This window comes from Heterodontus francisci, chromosome 19 (assembly GCF_036365525.1).
Source record: "Heterodontus francisci isolate sHetFra1 chromosome 19, sHetFra1.hap1, whole genome shotgun sequence".
NCBI lineage: Eukaryota > Metazoa > Chordata > Chondrichthyes > Heterodontiformes > Heterodontidae > Heterodontus > Heterodontus francisci.
The window spans coordinates 74,884,098-74,902,729 of NC_090389.1; the positions used below are offsets into that span (position 1 = coordinate 74,884,098).

At 40.9% G+C, this 18,632-nt stretch overlaps 1 protein-coding gene across 4 annotated transcripts in view; it reads left to right on the forward strand.

Annotated features, from left to right (window-relative positions):
- Window positions 1-18,119, forward strand: part of mtmr14 (myotubularin related protein 14) — a 97,706-nt gene extending 79,587 nt beyond the window's left edge. For all 4 annotated transcript variants that reach the window (XM_068052000.1, XM_068052001.1, XM_068052002.1 and 1 more), the window contains 3 exons: window positions 5,965-6,144; window positions 8,121-8,273; window positions 12,569-18,119. In XM_068052000.1, the coding sequence (XP_067908101.1) occupies window positions 5,965-6,144; window positions 8,121-8,273; window positions 12,569-12,746 (511 nt within the window). In that variant the 3' untranslated portion in view covers window positions 12,747-18,119. The remainder of the gene's footprint in view (window positions 1-5,964; window positions 6,145-8,120; window positions 8,274-12,568) is intronic.
- Window positions 18,120-18,632: the final 513 nt, after the last annotated feature.

Genomic DNA, 18,632 nt, shown 5'->3' on the forward strand with positions numbered 1-18,632 from the left:
TTGAACTTACCACCTCAGTGAGCGCTGGCTCCTATTCCTCTAATATAATTGCAAATGAACCAATCAGACAGGTTTACTTGAGTTCACAAGAGAGAAATAAGTTTATTATCCTTAACACTCTAAACCGGTTAAAATTTAAAATATGCTGTGCATCCATGCCCACATTCACATAAGAGCCACATGCACATGCAAATAGATTACAGAGGGAAAAACAGAGTTGGATGGTTGGAGTAGAGTCTGCAATAAATGAAATTTAAATACTGTTCAGCAGTCCCAGAGCTCATTGTTGAAATTGTCGTCCTGAAATCCTCGCAAGGCCACGTGCACGGTTGTAGGTTTGCTTCTTAGGCTTTGGAAAGCAGAAGAGAGGGTTTGATCCTTGTCCGCGAGTTGTTGGCTATGCTAGCCTGTAGGTTTGAGGCTTTAGCAGTTACAGCCAGGCCTTCTCTGGATCTGTATTGGAGAGAGAGTGAGCTGCCTCCTTGATGGCTTCTCAGTTACTGTCTGCTTTCTCAGTCACACTTGGAGAGGATTGGCTCTTTCAAAGTCAATGGGCATCGAAGACTCTTGACGACCGTGTTGACAAAGCCATTTTGGGTAATATAGTCAGAGAGCACCCCATTGTTCTGGCTGGGTTGAATCAGTCTAATCCTTCAGTGTTTCACATGCAAATTTTAGGCCATCTTGGCTGCCAGTTTACTCTTTTTACAAGAAGTTATTAGTAAGAATTTCCAGCAAAAGTCTACGGCAAAGTTCCAATTGATAGAATTAATATTTCCCATTTGGCAAGCAATGTTATAACACCGTACCACGCAGGTGAAATGCGACAATGGGAGCATTTCATTATCGGAGTTGCAAAGAAACAAAGGAAAACACATTTAAATTGTTGCAGATTGTCTTTTTTTCTCTGCAACAGCCATGCTGATTTTTAACTGCCCTTTTCCATTGAGGTTGGTCTGGGACAGTTACATGTTGTCCAATGGGTTCAACGTTTCTTTCGTATCAATTTGTAATAACCTGGGGTCGGACATCTTAATAAACATGTGGTTGTTGGGGAAACTTGGCGTCTGCAAATTTCCATGATTATCTAGGGTAAGTTCTCCTTTATGCACAAGCTTTAACCCCTCAGCTGCTTTTACTGCAACATGCGATTGTAACTCTTCAGGTTCCAGTACTTGGATAATTTCTTTCCCTATGGTGGTATTGGGCAAGGAATTGGTTTTAAGCCCTTGTGAGGTGTCTGAGGGCCTTTGTTCGTGCTAGAGTCTGAAGTGAAGTTTTGGGATTTGATTAGCTTAGAGCTTGAGCCCTGATCATTGGACTCTGCTGTGGATAGATCCACCCTGACCTCACTTTTGAGTGTTCCGGTGAGTCGTACAAGTGCTGCTCACTGTAGGGCATTTTTGTTTCTCTTTTCTCTTTACAATGGGAGGGTCTCTTTGCTAATCTCCCCTATGTCCTCTGGGACATTCCCACACACAGGTATCTGTCCAGATTCCATTGCACTCCCCTGAGGCACTTTGACTAGGTGAGGCGTCTCCCTCACGGTTTCTCTGCCTTTTTAGGAGCTTTCTTTGTTCTTGCAGGTTTCTGTAAATGCTGCTAGCAGCCTTGGTAAGGTGCTTTCTTGGCCCGCATTTACGTAGGAGGGTGTGGGGTCTAATTTTCCCAACATTTCGGGGTTGGCTGTCCCCTGTGTGTCCAGCTTTCCCTTCTCTCCCAGGACTGTTTGGGCCCCTATCAGCCTCCCACCTCTTATCCTTTTCGGGGTTGTGGGGGTGATTAGGGAAGAGTCTTCCTTGGGATACGGACTTGTGTGTAAGAGCAAACTCATTGGCCAGAACTGTGGCTTGCCTGGCGCTTTGAACTTTCTGTTCCTCCGTGGGTTTTTATAGAAAGGGGGAAAGAGTTTTTGAATTCCTCAAGGAGAATCACCTCTCTGAGGTTTTCATATGTGGGCTGTACTTTAAGGGCCCTTAACCCTTGGTCAAAAGCTTACTTCTCTCAAACTTGAGGTATGTTTGATCAGGCTGTTTCCGGAGGATTCGGAATTTCTGGCGGTATGCTTCTGGTATTAGCTCATACGCCCCGAGCATTTTTAGTCAATTCATAATTTAATGAACTCTCATCTGGCAACAGTGAATAAACCTCATATCCTTTTCCTGTTAGCTTGCTTTTGTAGCAGTAGTGCCTAGCTCCCGGCCGGCCATTTTAACTGTCTAGCAAGTTGCTTCCGCATCCCTCTCATTGAACTTTGGGATCAATTGGGAGAACTTTAAGAGCTCAGCACATGGTCCTGAGTTAAGTGTAGCTTTCATACTGGCCATGCTTTCACTGGGGTTACCTTATCACCCCCAAGCTAATTCAAACCAATTTAACTCCCTTTCCTCCTCCTCCTTCTGGAAAATTCTCTCTCTTTCTCACTCCTGTCTCTCTCTCTCTCTTTCCCTATCTTCCAATTTAAGTTCCTTCTGCTACAGTTGTATTTTTGCTAATATTACCCTGTCTCTGTCCAAATCCAACCCTTTCTCTGAGTCTTCAGGTTCAAGTGAAAAATGGTTGACCTCAAGATTTCGGATTTCTTCGTTTTTGCATGGAAAGTAGTCCCACACTGCCCAGCTACATTTCTCAACTCTTCCATAGATTGTGCCTTTAACTAATCCCAAGTTACTTTACCCTCGCTTGGGAAGGAATTGGCATCTGATGCGGACATGTTGGTATTCTGGCAACTAAAACTACAAGAAAATCTGTATTGAAGTTTTTTTTTGATAGAAATCAATTTGGCTTCCCACTTCCAATTTCTCATTTGTCTGTGGGTTACAATGCCGGACTAGAGCACCCAAATTTCTGTTACGACCAGGTGAGGAAGGGGCCTCAGGCTCCCCTTTAACCCCTTCTCTGCTTTGACCGCAACAGGGTTTATCCATTTTTTTAAAAAACAGTGATTGAATTTACCACCTCAGTGAGTGCTTGCTCCTGTTCCTCTAATATCATTGCAAATGAACCAATCAGACAGGTTTTCTTGAGTTTAAACAAGAAAGATCTAAGTTTATTATCCTTAACACATTAAACCAGTTAAAATTACTAAACTATGCTACGCATCCATGCCCACATTCACAGAAGAGCCATACACACACGCAAATAGATTACAGAGGGATAAACAGAGTTGGGTGGTTGGAGTAGCGTCTGTAATAAATGGAATTTAAATACAGTTCAGCCGTCCCAGAGTTCTTAGTTGAAATTGTCGTCCTGAAGTCCTCATTAGGCCACATGCAAAGTTGTAGATCTGCTTCTCAGGCTTTGGAAGGCAAAAGAGGGGGTTTGATCCTTGTCCCCGAGTTGTTGGCTGTGCTGGTCTGTAGGTTTGAGGCTTTAGCAGTTGCAGCCAGACCTTCTCTGAATCTGAAAGCAAAATACTGCGGATGCTGGAAATCTGAAACAAAAACAAGAAATGCTGGATTCACTCCAGCAGGTCTGGCAGCATCTGTGGAAAGAGAAGCAGAGTTAACGTTTCGGGTCAGTGACCCTTCTTCGGAACTGACAAATATTAGAAAAGTCACAGATTATAAACAAGTGAGGTGGGGGTTAGGCAAGAGATAACAAAGGAGAAGGTGCAGATTGGACCAGGCCACATAGCTGACCAAAAGGTCACGGAGCAAAGGCAAACAATATGTTAATGCTGTGTTGAAAGACAAAGCATTAGTACAGATTAGGTGTGAATATACTGAATATTGAACAGCAGCAAGTGCAAACCTGAAGAAAAACAACCTGAAAAAAACAGTGGGTAAACAAACTGAACAAACTAAGATGAAATGAAATAAATGCAAAAAAAGATTGTAAAAAATGTAAAAAGGAATGCAAAAAAAAAGGAACAAAAAATAACTAAAAATGACTAAAAATGAAAGTAAAGTGGGGGGCTGTCATGCTCTGAAATTATTGAACTCAATGTTCAGTCCGGCAGGCTGTAGTGTGCCTAATTGGTAGATGAGATGCTGTTCCTCGAGCTTGCGTTGATGTTCACTGGAACACTGCAGCAATCCCAGGACAGAGATGTGAGCATGAGAGCAGGGGGGAGTGTTGAAATGGCAAGCAACCGGAAGCTCAGGGTCCTGCTTGCGGACTGAGCGGAGATGTTCCGCAAAGCGGTCACCCAGTCTGCGCTTGGTCTCCCCAATGTAGAGGAGACCACACTGTGAGCAGCGAATATAGTATACTACATTGAAAGAAGTACAAGTAAATCACTGCTTCACCTGAAAGGAGTGTTTGGGGCCTGGGATAGTGAGGAGAGAGGAGGTAAATGGGCAGGTATTACACCTCCTGCGATTGCAAGGGAAGGTGCCCTGGGACGGGGACGAGGTGGTGGGGGTAATGGAGGAGTGGACCCTGGACCCTGGTCCACTCCTCCATTACCCCCACCACCTCATCCCCGTCCCAGGGCACCTTCCCTTGCAATCGCAGGAGGTGTAATACCTGCCCATTTACCTCCTCTCTCCTCACTATCCCAGGCCCCAAACACTCCTTTCAGGTGAAGCAGCGATTTACTTGTACTTCTTTCAATGTAGTATACTGTATTCGCTGCTCACAGTGTGGTCTCCTCTACATTGGGGAGACCAAGCGCAGACTGGGTGACCGCTTTGCGGAACATCTCCGCTCAGTCCGCAAGCAGGACCCTGAGCTTCCGGTTGCTTGCCATTTCAACACTCCCCCCTGCTCTCATGCTCACATCTCTGTCCTGGGATTGCTGCAGTGTTCCAGTGAACATCAACGCAAGCTCGAGGAACAGCATCTCATCTACCGATTAGGCACACTACAGCCTGCCGGACTGAACATTGAGTTCAATAATTTCAGAGCATGACAGTCCCCCACTTTACTGTCATTTTTAGTTATTTTTTCTTCCTTTTTTTTTACATTCCTTTTTACATTTTTTACAATCTTTTTTTGCATTTATTTCATTTCATCTTAGTTTGTTCAGTTTGCTTACCCACTTTTTTTCAGGTTGTTTTTCTTCAGGTTTGCACTTGCTGCTGTTCAATATTCAGTATATTCACACCTAATCTGTACTAATGCTTTGTCTTTCAACACAGCATTAACATATTGTTTGCCTTTGCTCCGTGACCTTTTGGTCAGCTATGTGGCCTGGTCCAATCTGCACCTTCTCCTTTGTTATCTCTTGCCCAACCCCCACCTCACTTGTTTATAATCTGTGACTTTTCTAATATTTGTCAGTTCCGAAGAAGGGTCACTGACCCGAAACGTTAACTCTGCTTCTCTTTCCACAGATGCTGCCAGACCTGCTGAGTGAATCCAGCATTTCTTGTTTTTGCTTCTCTGAATCTGTATTGGAGAGAGTGAGAGCTGCCTCCTTGATGGCTTCTCATAGACTGTCTGTTGTCTCAGTCACACTTGGAGGGGGTTGGCTCTTTCAAAGTCAATGGGCATCGAAGGCTGTTGACCATGTTGACAAAGCCATTTTAGGTAATTTAATCAGAGAGCGCCCCACTATTCTGGCTGGGTTGTCTCTTGTCTAATCCTTCAGTGTTTCACATGCGAATTTTTGTGGCCATCTTGTTTGCCAGGTTACTCTTTTTACAAGACGTTATTAGTAAGAATTTCCAGCAAAAGTCTAAGGCAAAGTTCCAATTGATAGAATTAATATTTCCCATTTGACAAGTAGCGTTTTCATAACCGGGAGGTACGTTTTCTCCACCCGATTCTGGATCTTTAAGAAAATTCTGAGATGTGAAAGTAATTGGGTTTGTTTAATATTTATTCCAAGTTGAACTTTATTCATTTTAAGGCCAAGGCTGCTCAAACAAACTGCTTGGAGCATTGTCACAAAAATGCATTCATCAGACAATTTACCATCGTTCTAATGCCATCAGCATGTGGACTTCTGGATTTGTAAAAAAAAAAGAAAAACATTTCCATTCATCTACAATTTTATTTGCTTTCATTGAATTCCAGGAGAAGAGGCCGAACATCATCACCACAGACTATTGTGTGGAATAAACCTCACTTGCCTAACCAACCAGAAGACCGGTTCTTGCAACCTGGTATATCTGATGCTAGGCCATCGTTCTATCAATCGGAAAATAACTTTCTGAGAACAGGGAGTAGTAGCCCCTTGGCTGTTCCTGAAAGAAGGTTAGTGTGCTTCCATCCGCTACTGAGGATATATAGGGTAATATCTACTTGAAGGCGTGCCACAGAATTTGGGTTCTGGGTTCAAATATACTAGTGCTTTTCAATAGCTAACAAACTATTATAGCATCTTGATGGAAAAAAAGACTCCCCTTGTTGCTTGATGAGGAACAGCACAGATAACCTTATAACCAACAATTGCAGCAGTGATAGAACATCTAAATTGGAATAGTAAATGTATGTAAAAGTTAACTTTAAACCTGTGCATTAACAAGTAAATTGACTGAGGTTATAAGATGCACTTGGGGCTTGAATGAGCATGCAAGTTATTCACTCTTTATCCACACTCCTAGTGTTCCAAACATGTAACATAGTCTCAGTCATTGTTAATTTTGTTTTCATCGCCATAACCTCATGAGGAAGCATATAGCCTTTCCTCAATGCCTACAGACAATGACGTCTCAGATTTAGAAAGGGCTTGCTTTATTGTATCCTCATAATGCTCTGAAGAGTTTTATACCAAGGATTATTTTCTGAAGTTTAATCTTTGTTATGTCAGCAAATTTAGAAAGGCACTATGTAGACAGCTGAATTACTGTTCCTGAGTTCCACCACCCAGTGGTCCAGCACATTGAAGCTCCAGCATGATTGTGGTAGCATACTGTCTCAGATTGCTAACCTTTATTTGGCAGTTTAGCTAATAAATGTATTGTGCATATTCTGTATGGTTATTGTCTTAAAGTTAACATTCCTTCTTCTCTGGACAGAGGGCTTGCATGAGTAAAGCCCTCAGCCTGGCGTCTATATTGTAACAGTGCTGAAGAATTACAGCAGGGGTGGGTTACTGACCTGTTTTGAAAATCTGAAAAGGAAAACCACCTAGTAACTTTGGAGGTATTGCTAACACATTTCTTCTTCCATAGTAAATGTTGTTTCTTTTGGCCTCCTCAATTCTACAGTGACTTGCTGTGCTTCCTTTCTGAACTCATCATTGATATGACCCTATATTTTGTCTTGAGGTTTACAATTTCCTCTAACCCTACTCCAATTTTCAGTTAAACAAATTCTAAGTTAATGTGGAGATAATTATATGTGCAATGGGACGTACTTTCTATAAAAATACTCTTTTCTCTATTCCCCCTCCCTAACAAGGAGATAATGTGACCTCCAAATGTTTATGTCCCTGCTCTGGCTCTTCCCATAATTTTAGGTCTCCACTCTCACCGGGGAGCCATCTTTCAAAAGGACCAGCCCATGCTGCACCATAAGGAGCAACGTAGATCTGCATTTTTTCTAGCCCTGTATGCTGACTGGAGGTGCTGAAGCAGAAAACATCTACTGGCATCTGGTATCCAGCATAAGTGCATGTCTTTGCACAACTAAGGAAACTGTAACAAATTTAAATACCTTCTGTTGGGTTCAGAGACTTGGAAAAAAAAATAGAATTAGGAGGATGGAATACAAAACACTGTCTGCCCTTGTCTCCACCCTTTTAAGACCTTTTGAAGAGGATTTCAAGATTTCTACAAGCATTGATCTTGATTCCATATTGGCCTTGCAGAATCTAATTGCAGTCAACATTAGGAGAAGTTACAGCCTTGACATTGCAAATTTTAATTACGTTAGCATCTACTGAAATTGGATGTACAGTGACATCTGAAATACAGTTAATTTTCATTGTGCCTAAAGCGCGTGGCGTATACTCAATGTTATGCCTGTTCATTGCAACATAATTTTATTATTGCTTCTAATAGAAGCCTTTAACCTATAGAAGCAGTCAGGTATTGCTGTACTTCATGGCTAATGTTCCATTGGCATGGAAAAGATACTGGCCTCACAGTACCGAAGAAATGAATTGAGAAGCTTTTTCATAACTATGGAGTATGTGGGTTAACCATGTAAAGCTTTTTGTTTAAAACACTACCTAAGTCCAAAAGACCAGTTGTGCTTATTTTGTCTTTCACTGTCTTCCTGTGCAGCTCCACAGAGTATTCCCATTCTTCTTCTTCATCCACGGATTATGGCAGCTGGCAGATCGTGTCTGGCTGTGGCAGTATTCATGACCAGGCTGTAGTTACCAATGACTCACCCCTTCCCTTCAATGTTCAAGATGATGGAGCCAATGGGAGACTGTGAGTGTTGCTGAGATTATGCAACTTTTGCATCAAACTTAATTAATCCTGTTACAGGTGTCTTCCTCTGTCTATCTAGCTGTTGTCCATCTCTGTTGTCTTCCTCTGACCCTGTGCACTACCTGTGCAATTCTTTATGTGATGAGCTTTCATTCCCAGCTGGAGCTCATTGGGAGCAGGGATCTCCTCCAAAAGGAAGAATATTTGTAACTAGCCCAGCTAGCCTATCCCTTGCATTCTTCAAAGAAACTGGTTTGCAAGAAGATTGCTGAGAACTGGGAAGAAGTCGTTATTTTGGGAAGGACTCCAGAAGTAGAAGAAAATAAATTTACAATCTATAGGGAGCTGAAAGTGATGTGACCAAATGTGATATCAGTGAAGTGAATGTTCAATTGTTTGTCTACACGTGTTTTTTGGTGGAACCTCCTTTTGCATTTCAGGCGTTTATACCTAATTTCAAATGCACGAGGCTCTCATTTGTGCAATAAGCACAATTGTGGTGGTAGGAGGAAAAAAGAACAATAACAAAGCCAAAGTATGAAGGTGGAAATGAGCAGGCTGCAAGGAGGATTTTTGTGCTGATCCGTGTTGCGGTGTGAAAACAAATGGTTGCAACCTCTTGCAGTCAATAAAAGAAATCAGTTAGGCTTAAATAGCTGTCAGAATTGAAATCAGAAAATAAAGGCGAGTTGCAGTAAGAACCGAAATAATTCCTATATCCATCATCTTTCAGACAGTGAACCACTGCTGACACTGCCAATGAATGCCCTAAGAATCTTGTTGATGAAAGAAAGGGTCCTTTATGGAAAATGATCACCCAGCGGCACAATATTCCCTCAATACTCCTGTCCAAATAAGATTTTCAATTTCACAGAACCTAGTATGTGTGAGAGAGATGGGGTTAATAATGTGACTGGCATGAATGATTTTGATGGCAATGTGGAAAACTTTTTGCTTTTATTTTCTTTTTAATTAAAAGTTTTGTGACTGGACAGGATGGCATTTTCACTTTGTGTTCAGTGTACTTCAGGCTACCTGAACATCTAAGATAAAGTTATATTAAATAATTAAGTATGAATAAATATTTTTGGTGTTTATAAATCATTTGCATTGTAAGGGGATATATGTAAAATGCAGTATTAAATTCATTTAATCCAACAGGGAACAAATTCCAAAGACGGACTATGAGCTGGATTTTACCAGCCCTCTAGGGTCATGCTGGAAGGTCAAGTGGGTGGGTGGAGTGTTGGTGTCTAAAATGGCGAGGGAAGGGAGGGTGTGGAGTGTCCATTGACTTCCCAATGCCATGAAATGTTACCAGAGGTGGGGAAGGTTGAAGATGGCCTTCCCAACCAGAGACCAGTTGAAGCCCTTAAATGGCCAATTAAGGGGCACTTCCCACCGCTGCTGTTATTTTACCAATGACGGGGGACCCTCCACCACATGGGGAAGTCCGCCCAGTAAAAGCTGGCGGCCTCCCGCGGGCAATTTGGGGGGAAGGGGCCCACCCCCACTGAAAGACCCCGCTCCCCTCACTCATGACTGAACCCCCGCCCACCCCACTTCCCCCCCCCACCTCCACCTTTCCTGGGCTTGCCTGACTGGCCCCGGCGAGCCTCACAAACTTACTTTGATTCAGTGCTGGCTGGTCTAAGCCTGCTGCAGTCTCAGTAGTGGCCACTGCTCCTCGTAACGCTGGTGGGACTGAAGAGCCACCAGCCCTTTGATTGGCCGACAGCTCTTGGAGGCTGGACCTCTGCCCTTAAAGGGGCAAAAGCTGTGATGGTGGGCAGTTAACTACCTGATTACCATTGAATTCCATCAGGGCCTCCAAAGATGGTTGAGGCGGGATTGCCTTCAGCTTTTCTGTTGGGTGTCGGGATCCCTGCAGTGGGGGTAAAATCCAGCCCCATATTTCATTGAACAGAATTCCAGTAAAACTGAATCTTGCACCATTCATTCACATTTAACTATTTCCAGTTCAAAGATGAAATATGTAAACTCAAAATCTAGATTGGCAGCCTGTGGTGCAATGGATTGGTGAACCCCAACAATGCACCACAGTTGGTAAGAGGAGAGTTCCTAATGGCGATTTCCCCATTGGGTACATTTCTGAGGTCAACTGGACATCCAGGAGATGGAGACTACCTGCGGAGATGAGGGATTTGAAAAGTGATGGAAGGCTTAACAGGTTAGAGGAGAGAACAATGAAAGGGTCAACATTTTAAATACAAAATGCAGAAAGTTTGGTCGCGCAGAGGATAGGCTACACTTTTAGGCATGGATTTGCGCACATCACAGAGCTGCTGCAATCCTCAATGTGGCAGCTTATTTAAATAGCCAGTGTGGACCACACCCCCACCCCACCCCCCAATCACGCGGAGGGGGCGGACTGTCCGTCCCCTGCAATGGCGTTAGCTGCCTGTGTGCAGTCTCTGGCATCATTTTTCAAGGGCTGTCAGGGCTACCAGCTAATTTAAATATTTATAGGTAAATTGAATTAAAATAAATACATCTCTTTTTCCCCTCTCCCACCCCGCCAATAACAAATTAATTACTTGCCCTGCCCAAAACACTTACCTCTACCATCTGAGCCCCCCTCCCCTGCAAACTGCGCAAACTTTCAACTGCTACCCTTCCCGCTATCCACTACACCCATGATGCTAATTTGACCCCGTTCCCCCCCCAACTCCCGCACCGATAGTCTTACCTCCCCACCCCCATCACCAGCAGTGTTACGCCTCGTTTCCCCGGACAGGTATCCGAAGGCGCGGGACTGCCAGCCACCGGGCCGAAGATCACAGCGTGGCATGAGGCTGCGACGTGAGCTTCATTGATTCAATCATTTTAATTTATTTAAATATTCAAATTGGGGTCCCGTTGCCAAGTGGTGGGGGGGGGGGGTTGCCACCACAAGGCCTCGCAACCGCGGGTAATATTGAGCCATGCCCTCCTAGTGCTGGGGTGCGTGGCAGCCCTCTCCCAGAGGCATTTCCCCCGCCACCACAAATCCCGATGGGGGCTCAGTAAAATCCAGCCCCTAATTTCTATTTAGGCCAGACTGATGAATGAATGAATGTTAACTCTGTTTACAGGCTATAAGCATCCTGTGTGAAATTACTTTCAGCATTTTTCACCTAACTTCTGGGAGCCATGAGACTAGAAATTAGTACTAAATTTGCACTTGCATGAGGGCCATAGTACTGTTTGATGATCTGAGTTGTACTAGCATACATGGCATACCAGAAGACTAGGAAAAGTTGAGTAAAGGCTATGACAGAGCTGATATAGCATTAACGAAGCTGAGAGCTCAAAAAGGTGCCCTGAATATAGGCATTATGACATGCGAAGACAAATAGTCTGACTGAAAGACATGTTTGTCATAATGTAAGCTGTAGATATCTCCTTGTAACTTTGAACATATTGCAGTAAATAAGTGGATTTTACAGCAGTGGTGAATTTGGAAGTTACTGAAGAGGAATCTGAGTATTAAAAGGGGGTGTGAGTGCCGAAGGCATTAGATTTACTTTCCATTTGGCATCCACACCCAAAAATGTTATTGCCTCCAGATTTAGTGCGTTTTGAAGCCTCTGGTAATTCAGTGGAAATCTTTGTTTAAGTCAAGTAACACTCACATCACTCTAACCTCACTCCAACTCTAGTGATTCTGCAATTGCAGGAATGGGAATACTCAAATAAAGCCAATTAATGCAGTCACACCAAAGACCAACCCCTTTTTTGTATCTTTTATTAAAAATAGGTTGCAACCAGTCTTGGAGAAGATACACCTTCAGATAAGACAATCATCTGGCATACCCCAGAAATTTCCTTTCAGGAAAATTATCTTTCACCTTTTAATATATAACTTATTTGGGGAAAAGCAACAACTCATTTGAATTTTTTTCCATTTAAAGTTTGTACATAACAGATAGTGAGAGAAAGTAACATCTAATTGGTGGGTTCCATTCTTGCCCTCCAACCAATCTAATGTGTTCTAACAGCTGCCAAACCTGCCATTAGGCATCTCTGGTTCTGACAGCCTCCAATCTCAGCAAAGATGCTCATTTATTTTCTTGTGAGGACATGCTGTCAGCTTAACACAATGACAGTTGGCATGCATTAGAGAGCTATTTTTGTTTTGAAATAGTCAAAGAGTAAAATATTCCCAGGCTTAATTTTAATGCAGATGAAAGGGAATAATAAGCATTTGGTGTTTAAAAATCTGATTGAGTACTATCATTGTCTCAATGAATTCTCAAATTTACAATAGAATTAACTAGCTTCTCTTCTTGCAGCTATCCGCTCATCCCAGAACGCAGGGCCAAGCTGGAGGAAGTCCGAGCTATATTCTTGGCTGCATACAGTGCAACTGTGGGCCTCAAATCTGTATCATCCAGCCCGTCAGCCATTGGTGGACTTCTAGAACAGTTTGCACGTGGAGTTGGGCTGAGAGGCACAAACAGCATTGTCTGACCCAGCCGGCATTTGTTTTTTTTAAATGTATGGATCACTTTGCGGATATTAACTGTGACAACGCCAAAGATGGACTTGTGAATTTGTTTTTCATCTAGATGATCTCTCTCACTTTTTGACCTTAGATTGTGTTTACTTGTTAGAAAACTCTCTCTTTCTCTTCTGAAACTTATTTTTGAAAGGTGGACAGAGCAGTCATATCCTCCCCCCCACAAGCATCCAGATATTGGTGAAAGGAAGTGAGAAAACCAGGCCCAGATTCAGCCTTTGAGGTGGGACTATTTATTCTTGGAATACCTTTGTCCTCATTGCATCTACATTGGAGAACTTTAAAAATATGTTATCATGAATGACTATTATTTCCAGGCTAAAAATCCTATATTAATAAGCATGAGAGTAAAGGAGAAGTAGTAGTGAACGCGTGCAGTAACATTTTTAACCAGTTCAAAGATTGTAGTTTTGAATCTTTTTAAAAATGTTAGCATTGTTATCATACTCCAATCTATTGTTACCTGATTACACAGAGGAATTTTGATTTTGCAACTTCCTTTAAGGCTACTTCTCAAGATGGTCTGATGAAATGTGTGAATTTTTTTTTTAAAGAGCTAGTTCTCAAATAGAGTTGCTAAAATTTTAGCAATGTTTCACCATGTTTTATCTGATTAACCTCAAGCATCTGACACACACTTACTTCCAATGGCTTATTAATTTCATTGTTTTAAGTGTGGGCCTTATTATGGTGTTCTCTCTTTCACAGTATGTCAGTCAAACATTGCAATCCTAGTAAAGCTAACCTATAGATGGGAGAGCGAGGGAAGGAGTCAAATTAAATCTGCATAAAAACACCTGATTGGTTATTTTGTGTGGTAACCTGCTGATTGAAGCCGCACAGGCAAGTTATCCTAAGAGTCCTGAAAGTAACCGCCACTGTGATTTTACCAGATTAACTGTAATGGTAGTGCAGGCTCTGATGGAACGGTAAATAGTAAATGACTCGGTTTCAGTAAAGTTCTGTTAGATTCTAACAACTTGTCCAACCAATGAATGAATTGGTTTGAAAATGTCTGTCAACATAAGTAAAAATACAATAGTAAGATAGTATGTTGCTGTTAGCAGACCTAATTTAATTAGACTCATTTTCTAAAGACTTAAGATTGTTTCTATTTTTTTAATACAACATTTAACCTGCTTATGAAACTTGGATATTTTTGTAATTTTCTTTTTAAAAAAAAAATAATCTATTTATTTTAAATGTAGTTTAATTCCTGTTAGGATGATCTAATTTCCTCTTGTAAAATGGAACTGATCTTCTCTGGGTTCTGTTTTTTAATCTAACTATTCAAACTTTGCAACATTTATTTTTTAAGTTGCCTTAAAAAATAAATCTGCCATTGAGGATTAAGTGAGGAGGGAAGCTGTGTGTTATATCACTTGAATTAGAGATCTTGGGAGCTTTTTAAATTTCATGCCACGATCCTTCATAGGAGGAAGATGATTCAACAGTTAAGTGACAAATGGCCGCCTTAATGTAGCAATCAAGCTGTTGATTGTAGAATCAACATTGAACTCTTGCATGTAAGAGCATAAGAAAAGTGAAGGATGAGAAAAGGCCGCACGGCCCATTGAAGTTCATCCCTCCAGTGCCCTAACTCTCCTCTTATGGCATCCAGCTGCATTTTGAATCCCTCATTTTGTTGCCTTATCTGGACCAGCAACTTATCCAAACATTTATCACTGAATAAAGAATTGCTACCTAATAATTGTTTTAAATTTGCTTTTCACTAATTTAAATTCATGTCCACTGGTTCTACCTAATTGGCTTAATTTGAAGAAATGTTCTGTGTTTGCCTTATCTGTGGCATTTAACATATAAACATCACATAGGTCTCCTCTCCTTCCTTTACTGCTACTTTTCTGGAGTCACTTTTAAGATCAGACTAGGTTTCCATTTGCTGTATACTAAAAACTGAAGAAATTGCAGCAGCACCTGTAAAGAAATAAAACAGGTTAATGTTTTTAGTGTAAATCTTTCAATTCTGACTGAGTATACCTAAAATGTTAACAGTCTCTTATCGCTTCAGCTGCTGACCAACTTGTGCATTTCTGCCATTTTCTGTTTTTATTTCAGAGTTCAAGCATTTAGTTTTAAAAAAATCTTTCCGCTCTGCTCCTACCCACCCTGACTGACCATAAGCTTAAACAGTACATTGTATGGCGCAAAGTAGTAGGCCAGTTTAAAAAGAAAGATTATGGTTGGTGAATTTTTTTTTTAAAAGGTTAAACTGATCTGTGTAATAATTTAGATCAGATGGTGAGAATTGGGATTTGTCTGCTATTTAAGTATATGCATTGCAAATTTGGACTGTTTCATTATGTTGATTTTATACATAGACAACAATTGCCATGGCTAACAAAAGTGTTCTCCATATAATTAGAATTATTTGGGCGGCGCAGTGGTTAGCACCGCAGCCTCACAGCTCCAGCGACCCAGGTTCAATTCTGGGTACTGCCTGTGTGGAGTTTGCAAGTTCTCCCTGTGTCTGCGTGGGTTTCCTCCGGGTGCTCCGGTTTCCTCCCACATGCCAAAGACTTGCAGGTTGATAGGTTAATTGGCCATTATAAATTGTCCCTAGTATAGGTAGGTGGTAGGGACAGGTGGGGATGTGGTAGGAATATGGAGGTAGTGTAGGATTAGTATAAATGGGTGGTTGATGGTCGGCACAGACTCGGTGGGCCGAAGGGCCTGTTTCAGTGCTGTATCACTAAACTAAACTAAACAAAACTAAAAACTAAAGATCCTTAAACCTTTTTAATTTTTGGATGGGAGATTTTATGGATATGTATTGATCAATGTAGACTATAACCTTTTGGTTGGTGGATATTTAGGCATTTTGCTGATCAGCTGTAGCCAATCTAAGCCCCTGCCATTATGTTCACTTTAATATTTATTTGCACTAGTGTTTTGATAATCTGTACAACTTGTATCTCTGTGTTATGGCACCAGATCTCTCTTGAGCAGCAAACCATTTACACTTGGTGTTTTCTTATGGTGCACTTAAAGATTAATCCCTGGAAGGTGCTCCGTGACCTCTTGATCTATCTTTTTTGAAAGGATATGTTGGCTTATTAAAATGAAGTTTTTCAAATCAATGTTTACAATGAGAATTTTCTGAAGTTTGGTTTTATTTTATTTGGATAACTTGAGGACTGTAGAGAACACTGGGAATCCCTCACTAGTTGTAGTAACCCCCCACTTTCCAAAAGTGTAAAGAACTATTATTTAAAAAAACCTCTCCCACTCAATTATTTATCCAAGATTAATTTACTAAGACTTTTGTGCTTTTTTATTAAATTCCTCCTTACCCAGCTAGATATCCTTGAATGATTTCAAGTGCATTCCATTTCTTAATGATGTGGGCAATCTCTTAGAGTTGCTGCTTTTTCGTGGGCTGAAGGTGCCTTTGTTGAGTTTAAATACAGGAACATTGACCATTCGCTTTTCCTTCTGAGATAATGGTTTGAGTCGTCTATGCCTGCTTGTAGGGTTATAAATCCTTTTTGAGTTGCCAAAAAAGACCTTGGTGTTGATTATATGTAAAATGAGATATCATTAATGTGGTATGTTGCTGGAGTGAGAAATTCCCATCAACTAGTACAATTCCAAGTACTGGAATTGATCTAATGTCCTTAGTGATTTAGTGGTGTAGGGATAGGTCTGATCTGCTAGGTGAGAAAAGGGCAGCAAAAATTTTTTTAATTAGATTTGAGGTTGCCTGAAAGAGAGCTTAATGTTGTTGAGCCATGACAGACCAAGCTAGCAACCAGCACTTGAGTATATGAAAATCTTGCTAGGAGGAGCAATATCTTGCTTAAGAGTAGGTTATCTCGTTAAAACTATAATCCTCTTTTTCTCATGGTTTAAATACCTTAAATTGCAATAGCAAATTAGATTTTTTTTTCATCCAACCCTGCAAACACCAATTTACTAATAGACAAAAGTGCTCCTGAAAATTGTTTTGTGAATTAAGCCATCATTCTTGAGTATTATCACCCAAGTATGTGAGGTGGATTTTCTCATCCGTCTGTGTCGATCTGGAGTGACACACCTAGTTAATGTGGCCTGTGTTGTGCCAGCATTGTTGCTAGTTACCAATATTTTTTAAAAAAATTGTTTTTATCCCTTATAAAAAGTAACATGACTCCACATGCAGTTTGCTGCACAACAGATGCAGCATCTCCTGCAGTGGTGCTGCAAGAATTGTCTATCTGGAAGCCCGTTCCTATAAAAACCTTGAAAATACTCCTTCAAATCTGCAATCGTGCAAATAAATAACAATTCTTGTGAACCCTTTCAAAATCCTTTCTTTTTTTTAAAAAATGCACGATATCCTGAAAAGGTATTTGTCTAAGTTAAAAATTATTTTGAAATATGTCAAATAAAATCTAGTACTGTAATACTGGGTTCAAAGTGCATCTTGAAATCCCTAGCTGTACACTGATTGCTAATCGAATCATTTTTATTTTAGAAATTGTTAGAATCGGAAGTACTCTTTTAAAAAATCATGCATTGTAGGACATACAAAGGTATGGCAGCCTGAATGATAGAGTAAGAATCCCTCTTTCTCTCCCATATTGAGATCATGTGTGCTGCTACGGTTGCATTCTTTTCTTGATGGTAATGGTGAGGGACATGAAGTTAATTTGGAAAACAAGTTTATGTTTGTGTTATTAGTTCCTTTCCCTGCAACATTTATCTTTTTCTCCACTCTTTCCAAGCCAGGAAGACAAGGGTGATCTGAATCATGATGGGCATTTAACTGCGCCAACTCATGGGAGGTGATCTGGAACACCTTCAAAAATCAACCCTATTTTGATGAGCATTTATCAATTGGGCTGGAGGCCTGGACTTTGTTCAGATCACTAAGTCCAGTGAATTGATCAGTTCCAATTTTCTTGTCATCAGTCTTTACTGATCCTGTGCAAAACTTGCCTGTATCCAGTAAGAAATTAATGGCTTGTCCATCTTGATTTGGTCACGTGTATATTGCTGAGCTGAGGCCTTACGTTTCCCTTTTAGTCGGCTCAGTCACCAAACCTGGGGAACCTTAACAGGATAATATTGAGGTGACATGTTTGTATGTTGCAGGAATGCCTTTAAAGTAACTGGTTTATGGAATATTCTGTACTCTTAGTGAAGAAAGTTATGACTTCAATTTTTGCATTACTGTTCCATGAAATACAAAATCTTGTGATATTGTAAATGACTGTAATGGTTCTTCAGGACTTCTTGAACTTGTTCCAGGCAGTACTCTCTGCATGTGTATAAAGTATCTCAACTTAGTTACAAGTAATAAACTTGAAATCTTGACCACATAGTTTGATCTCATATTCTTTGTACATCTATTGTACGCAGCTCAAATCAAAACATGCTTAAGCACATGTGCTATTAAAAGACAAACATTTTCAGATATTAATTCAAGCAACATAGGAGACAGCTATACAATCCATTTATTAAAATCTTGCATTGGGCTTGTAGATTCTGCCCACAAATGGTTCTTACAAAGCTTGCATTCAACCAATTGAACTTGGGAAACAGCAGAGACTATTTACCAATGCTCCAAAAACATTTTATTTTCATAACTGCACTTGAGATGCTTCTGCATTACACTGTTACTGGATACCTCTGTTTTTGAAAAAGTTGCTTAAGATGTACAGACTTTCAAAATTGGTACAAATCGTTGCCTGAGTTTTTCGAGAATTTCTCCTCATAAATATTAATCCCTAGTCACAAGGACAGTCGTTTGGCCTCAGTATAACCATAATTTTTAGATAAGAGTGGACTGGGTTCAATTTTTCCTTCTTTCCACCTCCATGCACCTGGTTTCC